General features: G+C 41.5%; 1 protein-coding gene and 1 non-coding gene across 2 annotated transcripts; one reads left to right on the forward strand and one right to left on the reverse strand.

Moving 5' to 3' along the window:
* Nucleotides 1–2318: 2318 nt before the first annotated feature.
* LOC125191500 lies at nucleotides 2319–2425 on the reverse strand. Its single transcript, XR_007171174.1, has one exon. It is a non-coding gene; the product is annotated as a small nucleolar RNA R71 (small nucleolar RNA).
* On the forward strand, nucleotides 2367–3713 carry LOC125189868. Its single transcript, XM_048087095.1, has one exon. The coding sequence runs from the start codon at nucleotides 2367–2369 to the stop codon at nucleotides 3711–3713; it is 1347 nt and encodes a 448-aa protein (XP_047943052.1).
* Nucleotides 3714–22538: the final 18825 nt, after the last annotated feature.

The raw sequence follows: 22538 nt of genomic DNA on the forward strand, positions 1-22538 counted from the left end.
AAAACCCGAACCTGGCACGAACCCATTAACGACACGAACTACGCTGGGTCAACACGACACGAGAACAACACGTATATGACACGACACTATAACAACTGCTATTAATAACACAAGTAAGAAAATGATAACAATTACTATTGATTAACAAAAGTTACGAAACTACGAATCTGACTTTAAGAGTTTAACTAAAAACCTAAAATCTGATTACACAATGTGATCTAGTGAACAATAACATCAATAGATTCATAGCAAAGAAATCCAACAAAAAAAAATCAATTTTAAATACTAAAAATTAATAATATTAATATTATTTGTTAACGGGTTGACAAACTCATAGTTTAGGCTTGTTTTATGGGTGAGTAGAGAGTGCTTTTGATGGTTTAAGATGTTTAATATAGGTTTTTCACCACATATACACTAATTAGGTGAGTTAATGGGTTTGTCGTAGTTTTGTGATGAAACAGGTTGAAACGAGCCGAAGCTGAATTTTGAGGAGTTTTCCAGAGAGAAAACCCGACCGGGTGTTTCCCATTTCTCGGAAAACCCGGTCGGGTGTTTTGAAGAAATCGAGCTTCGGAAAGAAAACCCGGTCGGGTGTTTCACCACTTACAAATCACCCGACCGGGGGGTTTCGTATATGTGCTCACTTAATCCTGATTTTCACTCCGAGTATAAAAGGGTTCTCACTCATTTTCGAACCCTAACTTCCCCCATTGCAAAATTGAGAGAGAAATCGAGAGATTCAAGAGGATTGAAGGCAAGGAGGCTTCCATTTTCAAGATATTGAAGAAGAAGATTCTCCCCAACATCAAGTCCACCTTAGGGAGTTCTATTTTCTATTTCTACTATGTTTTCCTTTGTTGTTCTTGTATTTTCTTTTGTTTTAGCTTCGACTATGAGTAGCTAAGTCTTTATTAGGGATATTGGTGAAGTTTGTATGGAATCCATGGGTTAAACCTTGATTTATGCTATCTATCTCTTTTGTGATGGTTTTGTTGGTTATTGGAATTTTTCATTGTCTAATTGCTTAGCTACCAATTGGATGACTTGTTCTAATCATTGTCATTGAGAGATGCTTGGTTAGATTGATAAATAATCAACAACTCCGTGCGTTTTATGTTATCGAGAGATGCATAGCTAGAGAGAGGGAGGAGACTCCGACATTAGAGGTCGATCAACGCGTTAGATGCACCTGAGAGAGGGTCTAACCAATTAACTCGACCTTCCTAGCCACACACGAGACCAGATAGATAAGCATGATCCCTAGGTGAACACCTGTGATCCATACCAACGGATCCATATCCCTACCTTCCCAATTTGTGTGAAAACTACCTTTTATTTGCTTTACTTTCCTAATTTGCTCTTATTTGTTTACTTGTTCATTGATCTTAGTTATGAAAAACCAAAAACCCTTTCTATTAGTCAAAGTTGCATCATGGTACTCAAGCCGGCATTTAGTCTTCGAGGATCGATAATTTCAACTTGCCACGTGCTACATACCCCATACACTTGTGGGTGACATATTCATTGCAAATTTAGCATGAGTCAAGTTTTTGGCGCCATTGCCGGGGACTAATTTGCTTTTGTGTTTGATATTGTGATAAGATAGAGAATACTAGTTTAGACATTTACTTGCTTTATTTAGTTTAGTTTTCTAGTTTAGCTCTAATTTCCCTTTGTTTCCTCTCTTGTGTTGTGTAGGTTTTTATGCTCACGCGCTCAAGGCATCTTCCCCTTGAGCCGATTAATTTAGAGATAGAAGTCGCCAATAGAAGAAGAGGAGGACGAAGGAGGAGAGCACGAGCTCAACATCTAGTTGAGCCAATGGAAAATCCAAATGGGAACAACGAGGAAGTACCACCTCCACCTCCACCTCCCTTAATCAAGACCAAATTATCCTCCATCTACAACAACAAATGGAGGAGATGAGAAGGGAAAGAGAGGGGGAAAGGAGAAGAGAGACACCGGTTAGAAATGCATTTGGGAACGTTAATATCCCAATGCCACCCATTGATACAAGAGTGAATGCCAACAACTTTGAGTTGAAGACGGCATTGATCAAATTTGTGGAGCAACGTGTTTTCTCAGGAAGGCCCACGGAGGATCCTTATGTGCACTTAGCCAAATTCTTGGAGATTTCCAACACAACCAAGCTTAATGGGGTTTCCGAAGATACGATCAAGCTTAGGCTATTCCCATTCTCATTGACGGGATATGCTAGAGATTGGTTTGATAACCTTGAGCCGGGCTCAGTCATAAGTTGGGACGACTTAGCCAAAAAGTTCTTGGAGAGGTTCTTCCCTCTTAGCTCTACTCTCAACCTACAAACGGAGATCTCCCATTTTAAAATGAAGAGCTAAGAATCTATGTTTGAAGCATGGGAGAGATTCAATGCTTTGTTGAAGAAGTGTCCTAACCATGGGTTATCTCCGGGCCATCAAGTGAGCCTTTTCTACAATGGATGCTTGGAATTTATCAAAAGTCAACTAGACTTTGGTTCGGGGGGATCATTCTTGGACAAGGGGGTCGAAGAGTGCAAGAAGATGTTTCAAAGGCTTGCATACACTAGCAAGAGTTGGAGTTCGGGTCGAGATGGCTCAATGCCGGTAGCTTCGGTTGTCGATTCGGATGCATTCAATCTCCTCAACCAACAAATGATGATTCTCAATCAAAAGGTGGATAGCATAAGTTTGGGGATGGCATCCAATGTAGAGCCTCAATCTACCGTAGAAGATGTTAATTATGTGCATCAAGGGGGAAACCAAGGAGGAAATCAAAGGAACTTCTACAATTATCGCCCCAACAATGGGGGTGGTAATTACCTTCCATCCTTCAATGCACATCCAAACCTTTCTTATGGGAAACCGAATAATGCTATTCAACCAAGTGGGGTTAACAATGCACCTAGCACTTCAAAGTCTTCAAGTGATGTTACCAATGAGCTTCTAAAAGCTTTGATGGAGAAGACCGATGGGATTATGGAACACTCCACCAAGAGAATTGATAAAGTTGAGACGGCGGTAGTAGAAGTTACTAAAAGAATGGGGGCCTTGGAGCACCAAATGAGTCAAATTGCTCAATCCATGGGTCAACTTCATCAACCGGGACAATTTCCAAGCAACACTATTTCTAACCCAAAAGATTGCAAGACAATTAATTTGAGGAGTGGAACAAGCTATGGGGGTTCCTCTATGCCCGAAAAGGAAGCTATTGTTCAACCCGAAGAAGAAGAGGAAATAGAGATGGAAACACCACCGGAGAGCTCGCCTAAGGTTCAACCCGAGATAATTGTTCCTCCCAAACCCATGGAAGTTAAGCTTCCCTTTCCTCAAATGATACAAAAGAAGAAGAAGGATGAACAATTTTCAAGATTCTTGGATATCTTTAGGAAAGTTCAAATCAACATCCCTCTTGTTGAAGCACTTCAACAAATGCCGAGCTATGCAAAGTTCCTCAAGGATGTTGTCTCACAAAAGAGGAAATGGGGGCATTATGAGACGGTCAACTTGACGGAGAGTTGTGGTGCAATTATTCAAAAGAAGTTACCGGCCAAGAAGTCGGATCCGGGGAGCTTTACTATTGAGTGCACTATTGGAAATTGCTTTGTGGAGAATGCCTTGTGCGATCTAGGTGCTAGCATCAATCTTATGCCATTGTACTTTTTCAACAAGTTGATTATTGGCAAGTTGAAGTCCACTAGCATTACTTTGTAAATGGCCGATAGATCTATATCATACCCCTCTGGCATAGTTGAAGATATTTTGGTGATGGTGAATGACTTCATATTCTCCGTTGACTTTGTGGTGTTGGACATGGAAGAGGATAGAGTTGTACCTCTTATATTGGGGAGACCATTCCTTGCTACCGGGAAGGCCATGATAGATGTTTCAAAGGGAGAGCTTACACTCCGCCTTAATGATGAGAGTGTGACATTTTTGATATATGAGGCCTTGAAGAGGCATGATGTGGAACAGAAGGAAGTCTTCAACATTGCAATGTTGTGACCGTGATGGATGAGTGTGTTGGAAGAGTGGCACCGACCTCTTACTTGGATGATCAATTAGAGAGATGCATTTCTCACTCTTTTTATTCTTCTCACTCTCTTTATATTTAAGATGCTAACCTTGAGTTGTTGGAATTTGTAGGTGCTTTGGACTCGGCTAAAGAGATTCCTAGATCATGTCGTCCACAATTTCTACCTCTTAGGGATGAAAGTGAAGATAGAAAGGAAGAAGTAGAAAGCAAGAAGCTTGAGTTGAAGCCACTACCATCGCACTTGCAATATGACTTTCTTGGAGAGAATGATACTTTTCCGGTAATTGTATCATCTTCCCTCTCTAGTTCTGAGTTGGATAAAATGTTGAGAGTTCTTAGAAAGCACAAGAGTGCTATTGGGTGGTCCATATCAGACATCAAGGGAATAAGCCCAACCATTTACATGCATAGGATTCACTTAGAAGAGGGGTACAAGCCTTGAAGTGGTTAGCTCGACTTGAAGTGACCCACTAATTGGGCGGATCAGCGACCCGAGTGTTGAAAATGGGCATAGGGAGCAACTTGGTCCCTAGCTTCTTCCACCACTTGTATTTCCCCTTATTTTTTTTGATAACATAAACCTCGGGGTCCTCCTTGGGTGCTTTCTTTCCTCTTTTGCTTCTTTTTCTGCGGAGTAGAGGTAGAGGGATTAGTATTGTCTTTATTGGGAGAACGTCTTACCTCGATACGACCTCACTTGGTGGACCTATGACGAGAGCCATGACGAGGCGGCTTCGGGATGGACTCGCAACTTTCATTCAAAAGTCCAAGCGGGAGGAGCCTAGGAGGACGGATGAGCCAAAGTTGAGGATCGTGCTGAAGAACGAGGGCCGGCCGGAGATTTCAGAAGAAACGCCCGGGTCGGGCGTTTTCACATGTGAAAATCGCCCGACCGGGCGAATTGCCTGAGGACGCGAGGAGGACGCCCGGCCGGGCGTTTCGCGCGCCCGGCTCAGTGTGGAAATTCGCCCGGGAACAGGGAAAACGCCCGGGCCGGGCGTTTTGGCCTGTGAAAAACGCCCGACCGGGCGATTCTGCCGTTTTTAGATTTTGTGGGCCAACTTTCTATTTTTGGACCCTTAGTATAAAAACCTCTTGATGTTATTCCATTTCCTTAGATTTTTGCTGAATTAAAGTTTCTACCCTAGAGAGTTTCCTCTTTGAGGATTGTATCCAATTCCTTCCTTGAAGGTTGCTTGTTTCCATCTTTGATTGATTCAAGTAAAGGTATGCATCAATGGAGTGTATCCATTGAGTAGTGGAGCCAAGGGGTGATAGAGCTAATGAAAGTTGCCTAGGGTTGTCTCCATCTTTTTGGTTAAGGTCCTATGGTTGTAGCTCTCTTATCTCATCTTTATACACATGCTTTCCATTCCAAATCTTCCATCCATTCTTGTTTAGATTCAATTTTTGTTGGTTGGATCTTTATTATCTTGTGTCTTGTGTTGATAAATTGAAAATCAATCTCCCAAAAATAGTTAGATCAAGCATCATTAATTGGGTAATCCTTGGGAAATGGATCATAAAATACATGGATCCACATCATTTGGTATCTAGAGCCTAGTACCCACTAGGTGTTTGATCTTTTGTTGCTTTGGGTTGGGTTATTTTTCCTTTTGGTCTTTTGTTTTTGCTCTGTTTTGTTGGGATGATCGGATTGATCAATTGTGCTTAGATTAAGCTGAAATTTGGTGTGTATGATCTATGTTATGTGACCTACGTACCTGCAAAATTTCATCAAAAAATTCCTTCGTTTGCCTAGTTAACCGTGGAGATTAACATCATTGCCCTGTTTTGGCATAGTTGGGGAAAACCATACAAAACATATCCAATCATCAAATCTGACTATATATGGCTATTTTTCCCTTGATCTAGAGTTGTTTGGGAATCTATCCACTAAAATTCATCCAAATTGGGCGCGGGGATCAATACCAAAAAAATTCATAAAGATCAGCCAGATTTCAGCATAAAGCTTCATCCCATGTCTTGTGTTCTTTAGTGTGTGTGTTTGCTCTAGGCCTAGTTTTCTTTGCTTTCATATGTTTAATCATTATTACTTTGGTATTTACTACTTGGTGTCCATATGTTCTTGAGGTGTATACCTTGATTGAGTTGTCCGGGCGCCAACGAGTGGGAATTGGATCGAGAGTGTGTGATACTAGCCCCACTATATTCTAAACCTACCGAGTGACATTGGTGAGTGACTTGGGGGGTGTTGGGATATTACATTGGGGTGAGTTAGCTTCTTAAATCTCTTTTCTTATTTTGCTAATATCTAAGGCTAGTTTCTAGTCTTTGTTTCTTGTGTTTGTAGGTAACTTGGATGCCTCCTATTACTCGATCTAACAAGATGGGGGACGTCCATGAGGAGGAAGTAAGGAAGGGGGCGGGCTCAAGTAGTTCCAAACCCGAAGGTGATCTTGTGAGCATGATGGCACAAATGATGAAGGAATTCAAGCAAGAGTTGATGACCCAAATGGATGTTCGGGCAAAAGAATCTGAAGCTCGCATGCTTGCCACCCAAAACACTCTATTTGAAGAGTTCAACACTTGGAAGGAAGAACGGGGGACGAGGCCTCCCACTCCTATGGGCAACGTCGTGCCCAATGAGGGTCCGGAGGAAAATGTGGAAGAGGAGGAGTATGAGGGGTGGCAAGGAGGGAATGTACGGGATAGGGTTAACAATTTGGAGAATGGAAGGTTTGGGGGGGGGGGGGTAATGGAGTCAATAGGCGGTTTGGAGGAGGAAATGGGGGATATGGTCGTTTTGGGGTAGGAAACCAACATGGAGGGATGGAGCCTTATGGGGATAGATTTAGGAGGGATAGGTACTATGAGGAGGAGCCCCGACCGAGGTTTGATGATCCGTCCAAGACCTTGAAACACAACCTACCCGAATTCCATGGCAAGTTTGACCCCGAGGCCTACTTGGAGTGGGAATCTCAAGTGGAGAAAATCTTCTCCCTCCACAACTATTCCGAGGGTGACAAGGTAAAGATTGCATTGGCCGAATTTAGGGGTAATGCTAATACTTGGTGGAATGATGTGTTGAGGAAAAGGAGGATAGCTAGGATGGGAGATGTGCGTTCATGGAATGAGTTGTGCCGAATCATGAAGGAGTCCTTTGTGCCTAGGTCCTATTATCACAAGCTTCGTGGGGAACTTCAAGACCTAAGGCAAGGATCCATGAGTGTGATGGATTACTACTATGAACTTCTTGCCTTGATGAACAAGATTGGAGTGAATGAATCGGAGGAATCCACTCAAGACCGATTCATCCATGGTCTCAACACTTCGTTGAAGCATAAAGTCCAAATTGAGGCTTTAAGGGGAATCACATTGGGGGAAGTACTAAGTTTTGCCGAAACCTTTGAGAGGCAAGGAAAAGAAGTGGCTCTTAGCAAGGCGAGGGTGGCCTCTAACCAAACCGGGATGGGAGGAAACAAGTGGAGTACCCCTTCCAAGAAGATGGAGAGTTCACCTATTACTCAAGGCAAGACACCATACAAGGCATCGCCAAACCCGAGCCCACAAGCTAACAAAAATCCTTCTTCAACGGAAAATAGCAAGGTGCAATGTTTCAAGTGTAAGGGCTATGGTCATTATGCACGTGAGTGCCCTAACCAAAGGGTGATGGTTATTGGGCAAGATGGTAGCGTGCATAGTGAGGATGAGGATGATGGAGTGGTAGAAGGCAAGGAGGCAAGTGTGGAGCCGCGTATGTCATATTCTAGTGGGGAAGAAGAGGATGAGGGATTGAAGACACTAGTGATGCTAAGGATGCTCAATGTACAACCCGACCTTGAAGAGCATAAGGAGCAAAGGTGCAACATCTTCCATATGAATTGCAAGGTACGAACTAAAACTTGTTTGGTGATTATTGATGGAGGTAGTTGTGCTAATGTGGTAAGTGAACAATTGGTGGCCAAGTTGGAGTTGAAAGTTGACAAACATCCCAATCCTTACAAGCTTCAATGGCTAGGGGAGTCCGGAGAGCTAAAGGTGAAGGCTCAATGCTTAGTTCCCTTGAAGAATGGTGTCTTTGAGGATGAGGTGATGTGTGATATCATTCCAATGACGGCTTGTCATGTGTTGTTGGGAAGGCCTTGGGAGTTTGATAGGAGGGTGTATAAGAATGGTTTCACCAATGAATATTTCTACATGGTGAATGGTTTGAAGGTTAGGTTGAAGCCCCTCTTACCTAAGGATGTGTTTGAGGCACATCAACATCTACAAAGGGAAAGGGAAAGGGATAGAGAGAAAAGGCTTGTGAGTGAGGGTGAGCTAAAAAAGCCAAGTGAGAGTGGGGGTGGTGAGAGTAAAAATAAAGTACCTAAACAAGAAAAACCACAAGCAAGGGAGGGAAAAGGTTGCTTGTTAGCTAGGACTCCCGACCTTGGGTGGGCACTAAAAAGCCGTTCAACCATTCTCCTCATGGTCCGGAACGATTTATGTTTAAATACTAACACTAATCCTTGTCCTTTGTTGATTGAAAGTGTTTTGCAAGGTTTCAAGGATGTCTTCCCGGACGAGCTTCCAAACAAGCTCCCACCCGTGAGAGGGATTGAGCACCAAATCGATTTTGTACCGGGATCCTCTCTTCCCAACCGGGCGGCATATAAAGCAAACCCAAAGGAGACTCAAGAACTTCAAAGGCAAGTCGAGGGGCTCCTTGCCAAAGGTTTGATTCGAGAATCTCTCTCACCTTGTGCCGTCCCCGTTATTTTGGTACCTAAGAAGGATGGGACTTGGAGAATGTGCGTGGATTGTAGAGCCATCAATAAGATCACCATTAAGTATAGGCACCCTATACCTAGGTTAGATGATATGCTTGAGGATCTATGTGGCTCTTATTGTTTCTCCAAAATTGATTTAGCAAGTGGGTACCACCAAATTCGCATGAAAGAAGGGGATGAATGGAAAACCGCTTTTAAAACCAAATTTGGCTTATATGAATGGCTTGTTATGCCTTTTGGATTGACTAATGCTCCTTCCACTTTCATGCGTTTGATGAATCATGTGCTTCGTCCTTTCATTGGAAAATTTGTGGTGGTGTATTTTGATGATATCTTGATTTATAGTAAGAGTGTAGAAGAGCATGCTAATCATCTTAGGGATGTGCTTGAAGTGTTGAGAATGCATGCCTTATATGCCAAGTTATCCAAATGCACTTTTTGTGTTGATGAGGTTGTTTTTCTTGGATTCGTTGTGGGGAGGGATGGTGTGAAAGTAGATGAGGAGAAAGTGAAGGCGATTAGGGAGTGGCCTACACCCAAGAGTGTGAGTGAAGTTCGATCTTTCCATGGTCTTGCAAGCTTCTATAGGAGGTTTGTGAGGGATTTTTCTACTAAGGCATCTCCCCTTAATCACCTTGTGAAAAAGAATGTCGAGTTTAAGTGGGGAGAGGAGCAAGAAAGAGCTTTTAACACCTTGAAAAATGACCTTACTCATGCTCCGTTGTTAGCCCTTCCTAATTTTGACAAGACTTTTGAGCTTGAGTGTGATGCTAGTGGAGTGGGGGTAGGAGGAGTGCTCATGCAAGAGGGGAAACCCATAGCCTTTTTCTCAGAAAAGCTTGGCCAAGCCCAATTAAACTACCCCACATATGACAAGGAGTTGTATGCTATAGTGAGGTGTTTAGAGAATTGGCAACATTATCTCATGCATAGGGAGTTTGTAATTCACACCGACCATGAATCCATTAAGTTCCTAGGGGGACAACATAAACTTGATAAAAGACATGCTAAGTGGAGTGCTTTTCTAGAAACTTTCCCTTATGTGATCAAATATAAAAAGGGGAAGGAAAATGTTGTTGCCGACGCCCTTTCTAGGAAGCCTCATGCTCTTTCAAGTGATGATGTCTTAATTGATAATTATGTGATGCATGTGAGAAAACAAGTGCTTGTTGTGTGTGCTTCCAAGTATGTTGGCTTTGAGTTCATTAAGGACTTATATAAGCATGATCACGAATTTGCCACTATTTTTGAAGCATGTGAAAAAGGGTCTTTTGATAAATATTATAGGATGGATGGTTACTTGTACAAAGAGAATAAGCTTTGCATTCCTAATTGCTCTCTTCGTGACTTGTTGATTAAGGAATCTCATTTGGGAGGCTTGATGGGACACTTTGGGGTGTCAAAAACTTTTGATATTTTGAGTGAACATTTCTCTTGGCCTTGTATGAAGAGACATGTTGAGAAATTTTGTGGTCAATGCATAGAGTGTAGGCAAGCCAAGTCTAAGTCTAGTAACTTTGGGCTTTATACTCCTTTACCTATACCTACACAACCTTGGGTGGACATTTCCATGGATTTCGTGCTAGGCCTACCCATGTCTTCTCGAAAGAATGATAGTATTTTGGTAGTGGTAGATAGGTTCTCCAAGATGGCTCATTTCATTCCATGTAGGAAGACGAATGATGCTAAATTCATTGCAAATTTGTTTTTTAAGGAGGTGGTCAAATTGCATGGGATTCCAAAAACAATTGTGAGTGATAGGGATGCGCCCGGGGACAGGGAAAACGCCCGGGCCGGGCATTTTGGCATGTGAAAAACGCCCGACCGGGCGATTCTGCCGTTTTTAGATTTTGTGGACCAACTTTCTATTTTTGGACCCATAGTATAAATACCTCTTGATGTCATTTCATTTCCTGAGGTTTTTGCTGAATTAAAGTTTCTACCCTAGAGAGTTTCCTCTTTGAGGATTGTATCCAATTCCTTCCTTGAAGGTTGCTTGTTTCTATCTTTGATTGATTCAAGTAGAGGTATGCATCAATGGAGTGTATCTATTGAGTAGTGGAGCCAAGGGGTGATAGAGCTAATGAAAGTTGTCTAGGGTTGTCTCCATCTTTTTGGTTAAGGTCCTATGGTTGTAGCTCTCTTATCTCATCTTTATACACATGTTTTCCATTCCTAATCTTCCATCCATTCTTGTTTAGATTCAGTTTTTGTTGGTTGGATCTTTATTATCTTTTGTCTTGTGTTGATAAATTGAAAATCAATCTCACAAAAATAGTTAGATCAAGCATCATTAAATGGGTAATCCTTGGGAAATGGATCATAAAATACATGGATCCACATCACCGCTATGATGGAGATCGGTGGAATCGGGTCCTCCTTCCTTGATGAATCCATTTGGTCCTCCCTAACTCGAAGCTCGTCCAATTCTTTCGCAAAAGAGCTTTCCTCGGCTTCTTCAATTGCAGCTATCCTTTTTAGGCTATGCCTTTCTTTCGACCACCCCCTGCTGTTGGTGGCGAATTCCTCTATTACCACCATGGCTTCCTCACCTGACTTCCTTAAGAACCCTCCATTTGCACCTGAATCAAGCATAGCACAAATCTTCTCGTTAAACCCATTATAGAGAATTCATACCTGATGGTCCACCATGAAACCATGGTTAGGGCATTTTCGGAGAAGGGCTTTGAAACGAGCAAACGCCTTGTAGAGGGGCTCGTCATGGCCTTGGATGAACTGGAAGATCTCGCTTTTGAGCTTCAAAATTGTGCCCGGCGGATAGTACTTGTCGAGGAAGGCAGCTACAATGTCCTTCCATGTGGAGACCTTTTCTCTGGGCATACATTCAAACCACTCTTTAGCAGAATCAGTTAATGAAAAGGGGAAGAGTCTTACCCTTATGGCATCGTCATCGACACCGTTCAATTTGAGAGTGTTTGAGATCTCCACAAATTTGGAGAGATGGCGGTTGGCATCCTCAGTAGCCCTACCTGCAAAAGGAGTTTGCTCGACCCTTTGAATAAGGGGCATGCGTAACTCGAAATTGTTAGCGTCAATACGAGGTCCTTCGGGAAAGGTAATCATATTTCCATGATTGAACATATTCATCACGGGTTGTATTTCCTGATTCTTCTTCTCCAAAGCCTCTCGGGCTGCCCTTTCCGCATCTCTCTCATCCATCGTAGCTTCACCATCTCCTGCAATTTCTCAATGTCTGTTCGGTCACCCATTGTTCCTGATCCTTTTTCACTTCTTATTTTCCTACGAGTTCTTTCGAGTTCCAAATCGAGCGGTTCTAGGCTGTCCTTCCCAGAGCGCGTTCGCATACAAAACCCGCAAGAACCAAAAACAAAAACGAAATAAAAACTAAAATTAAAAACTGAAAGCAATTAAAATCCAAAGTAGCAAAATTATCCGTTTGAAGATATCACTCCAAAGTGAATTGTCTTCCCCGGCAATGGCGCCAAAAACTTGATGCACTTTTTATTAGCACTAAATAAACCTGCAAGTATACAGAGTATATATAGTATAGCTAAAGGTTAGTACCGGATATCGAACACGGGGAAGGCAAACAAAAAGTGTCTATCCTCTACTAAGACTCAATTACTATTTGGAGAAACAAGTAGGTTTTGAAAACTTTTGGAAAACTCAAAACAATAAAAAGTATAGACCAACTAAAAGCAAATAAAACAAGGAGAAAGACGATAGAGATAAGGGAATCCCAGGGATGTGTGTTCACAGTTATGGTTATACAAAATTCGGACTACAATACCCTAGCACAGTTTTTACTTTGAAAGGACGAGCACCTAGCTTATGCTCATGTGATACAAACGTTGATTACAAAGTTAAGGTTGTCAATCCTAACACGTAACTCCAAAAAGCGCCTAAGACCCTTGATAAGTCCTCACTCTCAATTAACAATGTCGGTTTAAGGGAAGCTAACTGTAGTGTCTACTAAGTGAATCTAACTCGCTAGAACTCTGTCACAGTTATGAAGCAAGTTACATTAAATCATACAAGATTGTGTCACTCAATCATGCAGCATCAAGAATACTTAGGGAAGAAACAAAGTAAAAACAAAACGGATATTAAATGGAAAAAAGAATTTGTATAACCAAAGTTGTTACTAACACATCCCTAAAATCCTATGAGTTTAGTTACACATAATTGAATAAGCTAAAAACATAGATTGAAGGGAAGACAATTTGAACATAAAATTAAAGCAAATAAAACCCGTAGGTTGAATCCTTGTCATTCTTGATGTTCTTGAAATCCTTCTCCAACTCCTTGCACAAATGAAGTACCCTAGGTCTTGAGCTCTATAAAGTATTTTGCAAGTAGAAGTTCTCTCTTTTTGATGAAGCTTGAGGTCTTATTTATAGGGAAAAGCTTATCCTTGTTGTAGAAGGAAAAGATCTCCAAAATATGGTAAATCTGGGCGCAAATCTAGGGCTTCTCGGATTCACCGCCTTTCTCCGGTGGACCGCTGCACCTTGGCCGGCGGTCGCCGCGTTGGACTCCAGAGAGTCTGTTCCCTCGGCGGCGGACCGCCGCACGACTTCCGGCGGTCGCCGGACGAGACTTCTCTTCCAAGTGTATTTTTTCGAGGCGGACCGCTGCTTTGATCTGCCCGCCGGGCGCCGGCGGTCGCCGCACACATCCGCGGCGGTCGCCGGTCGCCGTCTGACTCCAGATTTCAGATTCTGCGTTTTGGCTCCCTTTTCGGCTCAATTATGCACGTTTCTCACAAAACACGTCAAAATACCAAAATAGACAAAATATGCAAATAATGGACGTGTAGAGTGACTTTGACATAAAAAATGGACCAAATAATGACCTTAAAACCGTGCAAAATCCAAGCGTATCAGTACCACCGTAGTAAAAGGAAAGAATGATGAGTTGATAGCTACTAGAGTGGTGTCCGGTTGGAGGGTTTGCATTGACTATCGTGCTTTAAATTCGGCTACTAGGAAAGACCACTTCCCCCTCCCTTTTATTGATCAAATGTTGGATAGGCTAGCCGGACATGAGTATTATTGTTTTCTTGATGGATACTCGGGTTATAACCAAATTTTGATAGCTCCCGAGGATCAACATAAGTCTGCTTTTGTGTGTCCCTATAGTGTGTATGCATATAGAAGAATATCTTTTGGGCTTTGTAATGCCCCGGCTACTTTTCAAAGATGCATGATGTCTATTTTTCATGATATGGTTGAGGACATTATGGAGGTTTTTATGGATGACTTCTCTATTTTTGGCATGACATATGATATTTGCTTGGAGAATCTAACCAAGGTTTTGCAGAGATGTGAGGAGACCAATCTAGTTCTCAATTGGGAGAAGTGACATTTTATGGTTAGAGATGGAATCGTGTTAGGGCACAAAATTTCATCCGAGGGACTTGAAGTGGATAGAGCCAAGATAGCGGCCATTGAGCAATTGCCACCTCCTTCTAGTGAGAAGGCCGTGAGGAGCTTCCTAGGCCATGCGGGGTTCTATAGGGGTTTCATCAAAGATTTTTCACATATTGCTAGACCCCTTTGTCATTTACTAGGTAAAGCTGTGAAATTTGATTTCATTCTTGAATGTGTGTAGGCGTTTGAGAAGCTCAAAGCGGCATTGGTGAGAGCTCCAATATTGATCTTTCCTGATTGGTCGCAACCCTTTGAGATCATGTGTGATGCAAGTGATGTAGCGGTAGGCTCGAATATGGGGCAAAAGAGAGGCAATCTATTCCGGGTGATATACTATGCTAGTAGAACATTGGACTTGGCTCAAGTTAACTACACCACTACCGAGAAGGAAATGCTTGCGGTGGTCTACTCATTTGACAAGTTCCGCCCTTACCTCATTAGGGCTAAGACTATTGTCTTCACCGACCATGCCGCCATCTGCCATCTTTTTGCAAAACAAGATGCGAGACCAAGACTTATAAGATGGATCTTGCTTCTTCAAGAATTTGATTTTGAGATCCGAGATAGATAAGGGTGTGAGAATGTAGTAGCAGATCATCTATCAAGATTGGAGCATGCTAGTGAAGAGGAGAAGTTGAAGTTGGTCATAAATGAAGAATTCCCGGATAAACACTTGTTCTATGTGGCTCAAGGCAAGGTGGCATGGTATGCTAACATAGTGAATTATCTTGTTGCTAAGGTAGTTCCGGATGGGCTCACGGATTATGCAAAGAAGAAGTTCTTCCACGATGTGAAGTTCTACTTTTGGGATGAGTCTTGCCTCTTTAGAAGATGTGCTCCTCAAGAGGAATGAGAATCCATTATTATGCATTGTCACTCCGCACCAAGTGGGGGACATTTTGGAGCAAACCGAACCGCGATGACGGTGATTCAAAGCGGCCTTTATTGGCCAAGTATCTATGGAGATTGCCAAAAGTTCGTGATGCAATGCAATGAGTGCCAAAGGACCGGGGGGGTGTCAAAGAAGAAGGAAATGCCAATGACCCCTATTGTGGAAGTTGAGTTGTTTGATGTTTGGGGGATCGACTTCATGGGCCCCTTTCCATCATCATGTGGCTATCAATATATTCTTTTGGCGGTGGACTATGTGTCTAGATGGGTAGAGGCTATTCCTAACCACACCAATGAATCCAAGGTTGTGATTAAGTTTGTCCAAAAGAATATTTTCACAAGATTTGGCACCCCACAAGCTCTAATTAGTGATGGAGGTTCCCATTTCAATAATCGATGGTTGACAAGTGTGCTTACTAGATATGGAGTGAAGCATAGGGTAACAACACCCTACCACCCTCAAGCTGATGGTCAAACCGAGTTAGCCAACCGGGAGGTGAAGCAAGTTCTAGAGAAGACGGTGAGCACAAATCGAAAGGATTGGTCACTTAAACTTGATGATGCATTGTGGGCATATAGGACGGCTTATAAGACACCCATTGGGATGTTGCCATACCAATTGGTATTTGGGAAGTCGTGCCACCTTCCGGTAGAGATGGAGCATCGCTCATATTGGGGTGTGAAGAAATTGAACTTGGATTTCTTGAAGGCCGGAAAGGAAAGAATGCTTCACCTCAATTTGCTAGATGAATTTAGGAATGAGGCTTATGCCAATTCCTCTATATACAAGGCAAGGTTGAAGACCTATCACGACAAGATGATTGAAAAGAGAGAGTTCTCCCCGGGGGATGCGGTGCTACTCTACAATCATAGATTGAGGTTCTTCCCGGGCAAGCTCAAGTCTAAATGGTCGGGGCCATTCACTATCAAAAATGTGATGACCAATGGAACAATGGAGCTTATTGGGGCCGATGAAAGTACTTTCATGGAAAATGGCCACAACATAAAGAGGTCCTACACAAGGGAGCAACAAGATGAGGTCTTCGTCATGACATTGACCAAATGATGAGAGCTTGAAGACCGTCGGGCAAACGACGTTAAACAATTGCGCTATGGGGGAGGCAACCCCTAGTAGGTACATTTTTATTTAAGTCAATGTGTTTTTCTCTCATTTTTAGAATTTTTCTTTTTTTTAGTGACTTGGAATAGGAAAATGGGAACGAAAGAGTGAAAAATGGAAGGAACGAAAAAAAATGGGTTGGAGTCCAGAGAGAAAACCCAACCGGGTGTTTCCCATTTCCCGGAAAACCCGGTCGGGTGTTTTGAATAAGCAAGCAGGAGTCCAGAGAGAAAACCCAACCGGGTGTTTTCCATTTTCTAGAAAACCCGGTCGGGTGTTTTGAAGAAACGTCGGGGTCCAGTAAGAAAACCCGACCGGGTGTTTTCTGATTTCCAGATCACCCAGTCGGGTGTTTTGTCGCGTATATAACACTGGCGTCGCAGAATCACCTGACAGAAAACCCGCACCCATTCTCGCGAACCCGCCCCCAAATTCGAATTCCGGTGATTTCCTCTCAATTTTTCCCTTCTAATCTCACTTCTACACTCTAATATCTCTTCTACTCTCTCTTTTACACATTTTAAACCATTTAATTGGTGGAATTTTGTGAGAACAAGGAAAGAAGCTAATTTTCGAATTCTACTTGAATTAAGCCCTAAAGGTATGAATTTCTCCCTCTATTCTTCTCTAACCATGTATTATTGTTGTTTATTAAGTGATTTATGGAAGAATATGATGCATTTGATGCATAATCATGGGTTTTTGAGGATTAAGTGTGGATTTAATGTAGAATTGCTAGAATGGGTGATAATTTAGTACTTGTGTGCATAATGTGAAGTTGAATGTGTTGATATGTTGCCTTGTTGGACATTGTTGCTCATTTGTTTAATGTTGATGAAGAGTTGGGTTTGTAGAATGATAATACAATCAAAGGATGGTGTAGTTGTGAGTAATATTGGTTTGAATTGTTAACAATTGTGATTGATTGGTTTTGGGGAAAATTTGGCTACAAGCATGAGGATTGATGATGATTTTTGTGATATTTTGAAGTGAAACCTTTGAGCTTTAAATGTTAGAACAAGGATATGATGAATTTGTGCATCTCTTGAGCTTCAATTGTGATTTTGTGCTTAGTTTCTTTTGTTATATGCTTTGATTGTTGATATATAAGCAATTATTAGGAGGTGATGCCTACTCCTGTGTTTTAAATGATTAGTTTGATGATAGAGATTAGTGAAAAGTACTCCATGATGTTAACTTGTTGAATGTTAGCCTTTGAGCAAAGTTTGGGGGAGTACTTTTACTTTGTTTGGTTGATAGATTTTTCTAGGTTTTGATTACATTGCAATCTAATACTTGGCATTGGTAGGTACAATGGTCCTTTTTAGCAACAGCATGCTCGGTCGCCCTAAGAACCGCAGAGGAGCGGGCCAAATGGAAGGCGAATATGTGGCCGCTTCGGAGGCTGCAAAAGAGGCTGTATGGCTTAAAAACTTCCTTTTGGACTTACGTGTGGTTACGAATATGCCCAAGAGCATCACCATTTATTGTGACAATTCTGGTGCTGTGGCAAATTCGAGGGAACCACGAGCTCATAAAGCGAGCAAGCACATAGAGAGGAAGTATCATATCATTCGAGATATAGTACAAAGAGGAGACATAAAAGTGGTCAAGATTGAGTCAGAAAATAACCTGGCAGATCCTTTCACAAAGGCATTAGCGGTCAAGCCGTATGAGAGCCATGTTGAAGGAATGGGAGTTCGACTAATACAAGACCTCAATCCGCTTTCAGTATAACTGGGAGAATTAGACGTTAGCACATTTTGTTTTTGTATACTCGAAAGTGTTTTGAGTATAAGTGGGAGATTGTTAGAGTTTGAATACTGTAAAACTCTTATTTTATTTTCCAAGTAATAAAACAGATTATTTTTGTCATAATGTTGTTATGTTTTACATTTAATGAATGTTAATTGCATGTTTAAATGTATAAGTTAACTTAACAAGGTCTAAGTCTTTGTTTTAGTAGATCGGGTTTTTCGTAACCCAATAACCCAATCAGATTGAGGTTTTGGGAGGGACGATCGATCCCGAGTCCCAGATTACTATAATCCTTCAGAGTCTTCCCCCTAGCTTCCAGCAGTTCAAGCTCAATTTCGAGATGAACAAGCGGAATTACACTTTGGCAGAGCTGCTGACTGAACTTCAGTCGGCGGAGGACCTTATGGTTCAAGCTAAAGTAGCTATGCTGAGTCTGGCGCCTAATTCCTCTGGCTCTAAGCCTCGCGCAAGAAAGAAAAAGGCACCAAACCCAGTGGGAGCTAAGAATGCTAAGGGAAAGAAGAAGAAGGCCGATAAGAAGCCTACTGGAAAATGCTTCAAGTGTGGAGAGAAAGGTCATTGGAAGCCAGACTGCCCTAAAAAGGGCAAGGCTACAGGTATGCACCATGCTCTAGTAGTCGAGTCATGTTTGGCTTCGACATCTACTCATACGTGGGTTATTGATACTGGAGCAACTGATCATATATGTTTTGATCCTGACTTAATGCAGGTGACAAGATGGTTACATGATCGTGAGATCGAAGTCCAGCTGGGCGACGCTACTAAAGTGGCGGCCGTTAGAGTTTGTATACTAGAAATCACGTTTCGAGTGATTGAATACTGTAAAACTCTTATTTTATTTTCCAATAAATAAAACAGATTATTTTTGTCATAATGTTGTTATGTTTTACATTTAATGGATGTTAATGCATGTTTAAATGTATAAGTTAACTTAACAAAGTCTAAGTCTTTGTTTTAGTAGACCGGTTGTGGGCGTCGTCCACTTTAAGGTAACACGGTCAGTTCTAAACAAAGAAAAAGATGAATTTCACAACCTAGTTGGAATTTGACTATCCATCGAGAAAGGTTGCAATGTCAGTCCGCATATTTCTAAGCCTTACTGAAATAAGATGACATTGGTGTGGTATAGCACTGAACGGATCTAACAGCAAGACTTGCCCTTAGGCTATCTACTGAAAGGCGAGGTCTTGATAAATATTTATTTCTTAATCAATGTAGGTTAGCATTGAGCATACGGTATTGATTATGCACTGCTGCTTTGACTTATCAAATGGTGCGGGTTTTTCGTAACCCAATTATCCTGATATATTGGGTAGTGGTGATCAATATCTAGCGGTGCTAGGATTGCTATTATATTGAATCGTGCGCGAGCTGAGTCTCGTTTGATAATTTCCTCAAGAGGAGCGCGAAACAAGGTTTTATTATTCGTAACCTAGCTAGTTGGAGTGTGATTACTCTATGAATAATAAATAAGCGTTTCATGCTAAGTCCACTCTTGGAATTAATAAGAAGTTAATTAATTAAGTCAATAGCAGACATTAATTAATTAATGGACATTTTAATCTTAAGCACGGGAAATGAAAGTTAAACGGAAACCCGGATTACTTGTAATTTCGGATTTGGATAGGGAGAGTTCAATATTACTTTTGTAGTGGCTGCTCGTAATATTCCAATTATAACTTATATTAAATTATGGGTTCAATTTAATTAGTAAAAAGTAAATTGGATGAGCTCATATCCAAAACCTTCCATAGATCCCTGTCTGGGCCCAAAAGGAACTTAATATAAATAGGAGAATAAAGGAGAAAGAAATAAAAAAATTTTATTATTGTAATTTTCGAAAATTCCCCTCCCCAGCTGAGGAGATTTTCGAATCCCTCTCCTATTCCCAAAAGGATTTCTTCTGTCTTCTTTATTTAAGTCCTAGTATTCTAGTAAGATCAGCCCACACTGATATTGGGATACAGTTCGGGAACCAGAGAGAAGATTTGTGGTCTAGTACTCAAAGCATCACGTGGAGAAGAAGCTAGCCATCTTCAATTCTTTGGAGAATTAATTAGGTATTTTTCTGCTCCGTAGAAAAGCATGTTTTAGGTTTCAATATTCTTAAAGCATGATTAATTCAAGTTATGAGCATGATACATGTGATATTTACGCGAATAGGTTTTGTCTAAATAATCTGCTAAATAGATCTGATTATTATGTGATTGATTTATGTGAGCGCTTCCGCTGCCAGTTCCTACAAGGCCGCGAACCCTAGGCGACTTCCGGTGGAAATCGAAAGCCGCGACATCGAGTGGGAGACGACAGGCAGCGATCGCGCGGCGACGCGCCGACGAGCGAGGGCTCGTGCGCGCACGCCGGTTGTAACCGCATACCCAGGTCGGAGCCTGCTGCGTTGCGTGGAGGAGACAGGCGCGGTGGTTCGTCCGAGAGCCGACGAGGCGCCGGTTCTTCGCCGGAAACCCTAGCCCTAACCCTAGAAACACCAAACCCTAGTCGCACAGCCCTTGCGGCGCACGACCGAGAGCAGCCAAGCCGAGACCGGCGGCTGCTGGTTCGTGCGAGGCCGCCGGGCAGTGGGAGTTCGCCGGAAAGGCGCGGCTCCGGCCGCGTTTCTGGGTGACGACACCGGTTGGAGGTGTCTTGGCGGTTTTCTGTCGGGAAGAATGGAGGAGGAAGCGCGCGCCTTCGGGCGCGGCCTACCGGCGGCGGTCGGGCGGCGAATTCGCCGCTCCGGCGAGCGTCTCCGGGAGGAGTCTTCGAATCTTCGTCATGTTGATTCGTGCAAACCTCGAATCGCAAGATAGAGACGAAAGATTATTTTAATGATTATTTAATTGATTAATTAATAGATAATCATTAAAAATAATATTATTTAATGAAATAAAATATTTTGGGAAGATTTCCCTAGATTTTAGGAATATTTGGATTATTTTCTATATCTATGAATATTTCATATCCTAGATGATATAGATAAGAATAATTTAATAGTTTCCTAAATATAATATATCTAGAATCTATAATAAGATAGATATATGTAAGATTACATTAAATAATATAATTTAATTTTCTTCCTAATCTTGAACTTGGAAATTATATGAATTTAATTTTTCATGTCTAATTAAGATTATAAATAATGTACTTTATTTTAGATATATCTTATAGTATGACATGAATAAGAATTAAATTCTAGATTAATAATTCCTAAACTAAGATATTAAAGATAATAAAAGATTTAATTATCCAGTCAATTAAATACCAACAGAATTTAATTAGTCTTAATCTGCCTTAAGGCTAAAGGATAATTAATTAAAACCATAACACAAATATCTAAGCGATAATTATGAACTAAAAGTTTATATATGGTCTCCATCGGTTGGACTGCCAAATTTTGTGAAGCTGATTTTCTAATATTATCGCCACCTACAGAGTAGGGACAATAATCCTACGAAAACAGTAAGTTCATAAGGGCGGACTTCTCAAATAATAAATAGAATGAACTAGAAAGTGGTTCCTAATATTATCGCCACCTACAGAGTAGGGACAATAATCCTAAGGAACTACGAGTTTCAGGGTTCAATCAGAATTTATGAGATAGCTTGGTTTTGTTATCAACACATGAACATTGTTATGGGAGTGTGTTGTAGAAATAAAATTCTGTAATGCTAAATCTGATGGTCGTGCTTAGGCAGCATTAGGCGTGTCAACCTCCAGAGGAGGAAGCTATTGATACGTCGGTGTTGTGACCAGTAAATTGTCAAAATTTTAATGCATATTAACCTCCAGAGGAGGATACAATTTATTAATTTTGCTGTTGTAAGATTTTGAAAAGTTTTATGGTTAATCTACTCAATTTCCTTACATAAGTTTATGACAAATAGTAAAATCTTCTGTTTGCAGTGCAATAAAATCCGTCAAGATGTCTTTTAATCCTCTTTCTGCCATTCTCAAAGAAAACAAACTCGAGGGCCAAAATTACATAGAATGGAAACAAAACTTGGATATCGTTCTCACAGCCGAAGAGTACAAGTTTGTGCTCACTACTCCACGCCCAGCTGTCCGGCAGCTAATGCCGCGCAAGCACTGCGAGATGCGCATAGACGGTGGCATAAGGTGAATGAGATGGCTAAGTGCTATATGTTGGCTTCTATGTCATCAGTACTCAAGCATCAGCATTCTGCCATGGAAACTGCCGCCGAGATCATGACGAATCTCGCAAATCTTTTTGGTACTCAGAATCGAACGACTAAGTCTCAAGCCTTTCGGAGTATCATGACGAAGTCTGTAATACCCGCACCCTTATTGCAGTTCTTTCGTCTTGTCAATGTCGAACTGAAGATGTAAAGTTCTCTTTTCATGAAGAGTTAATGGAACTCGAGCCTTTGATGTGAAACTTAATTCTTTTTAGTTGCAAGTAAAAGCTAAAGTAATCAAATGAACTAAACAATTGGAAATACGTTGTAGAATATCACGAATTTTCGAATAGTGTTACATAGGCAATAAAATGAACAACTAAAAAGATAAAATGTGCATGGAACAAATGGCATCGGGCCTCTTCTC

The sequence above is a fragment of the Salvia hispanica genome, chromosome 5 (genome assembly GCF_023119035.1).
Source record: "Salvia hispanica cultivar TCC Black 2014 chromosome 5, UniMelb_Shisp_WGS_1.0, whole genome shotgun sequence".
Lineage (NCBI taxonomy): Eukaryota > Viridiplantae > Streptophyta > Magnoliopsida > Lamiales > Lamiaceae > Salvia > Salvia hispanica.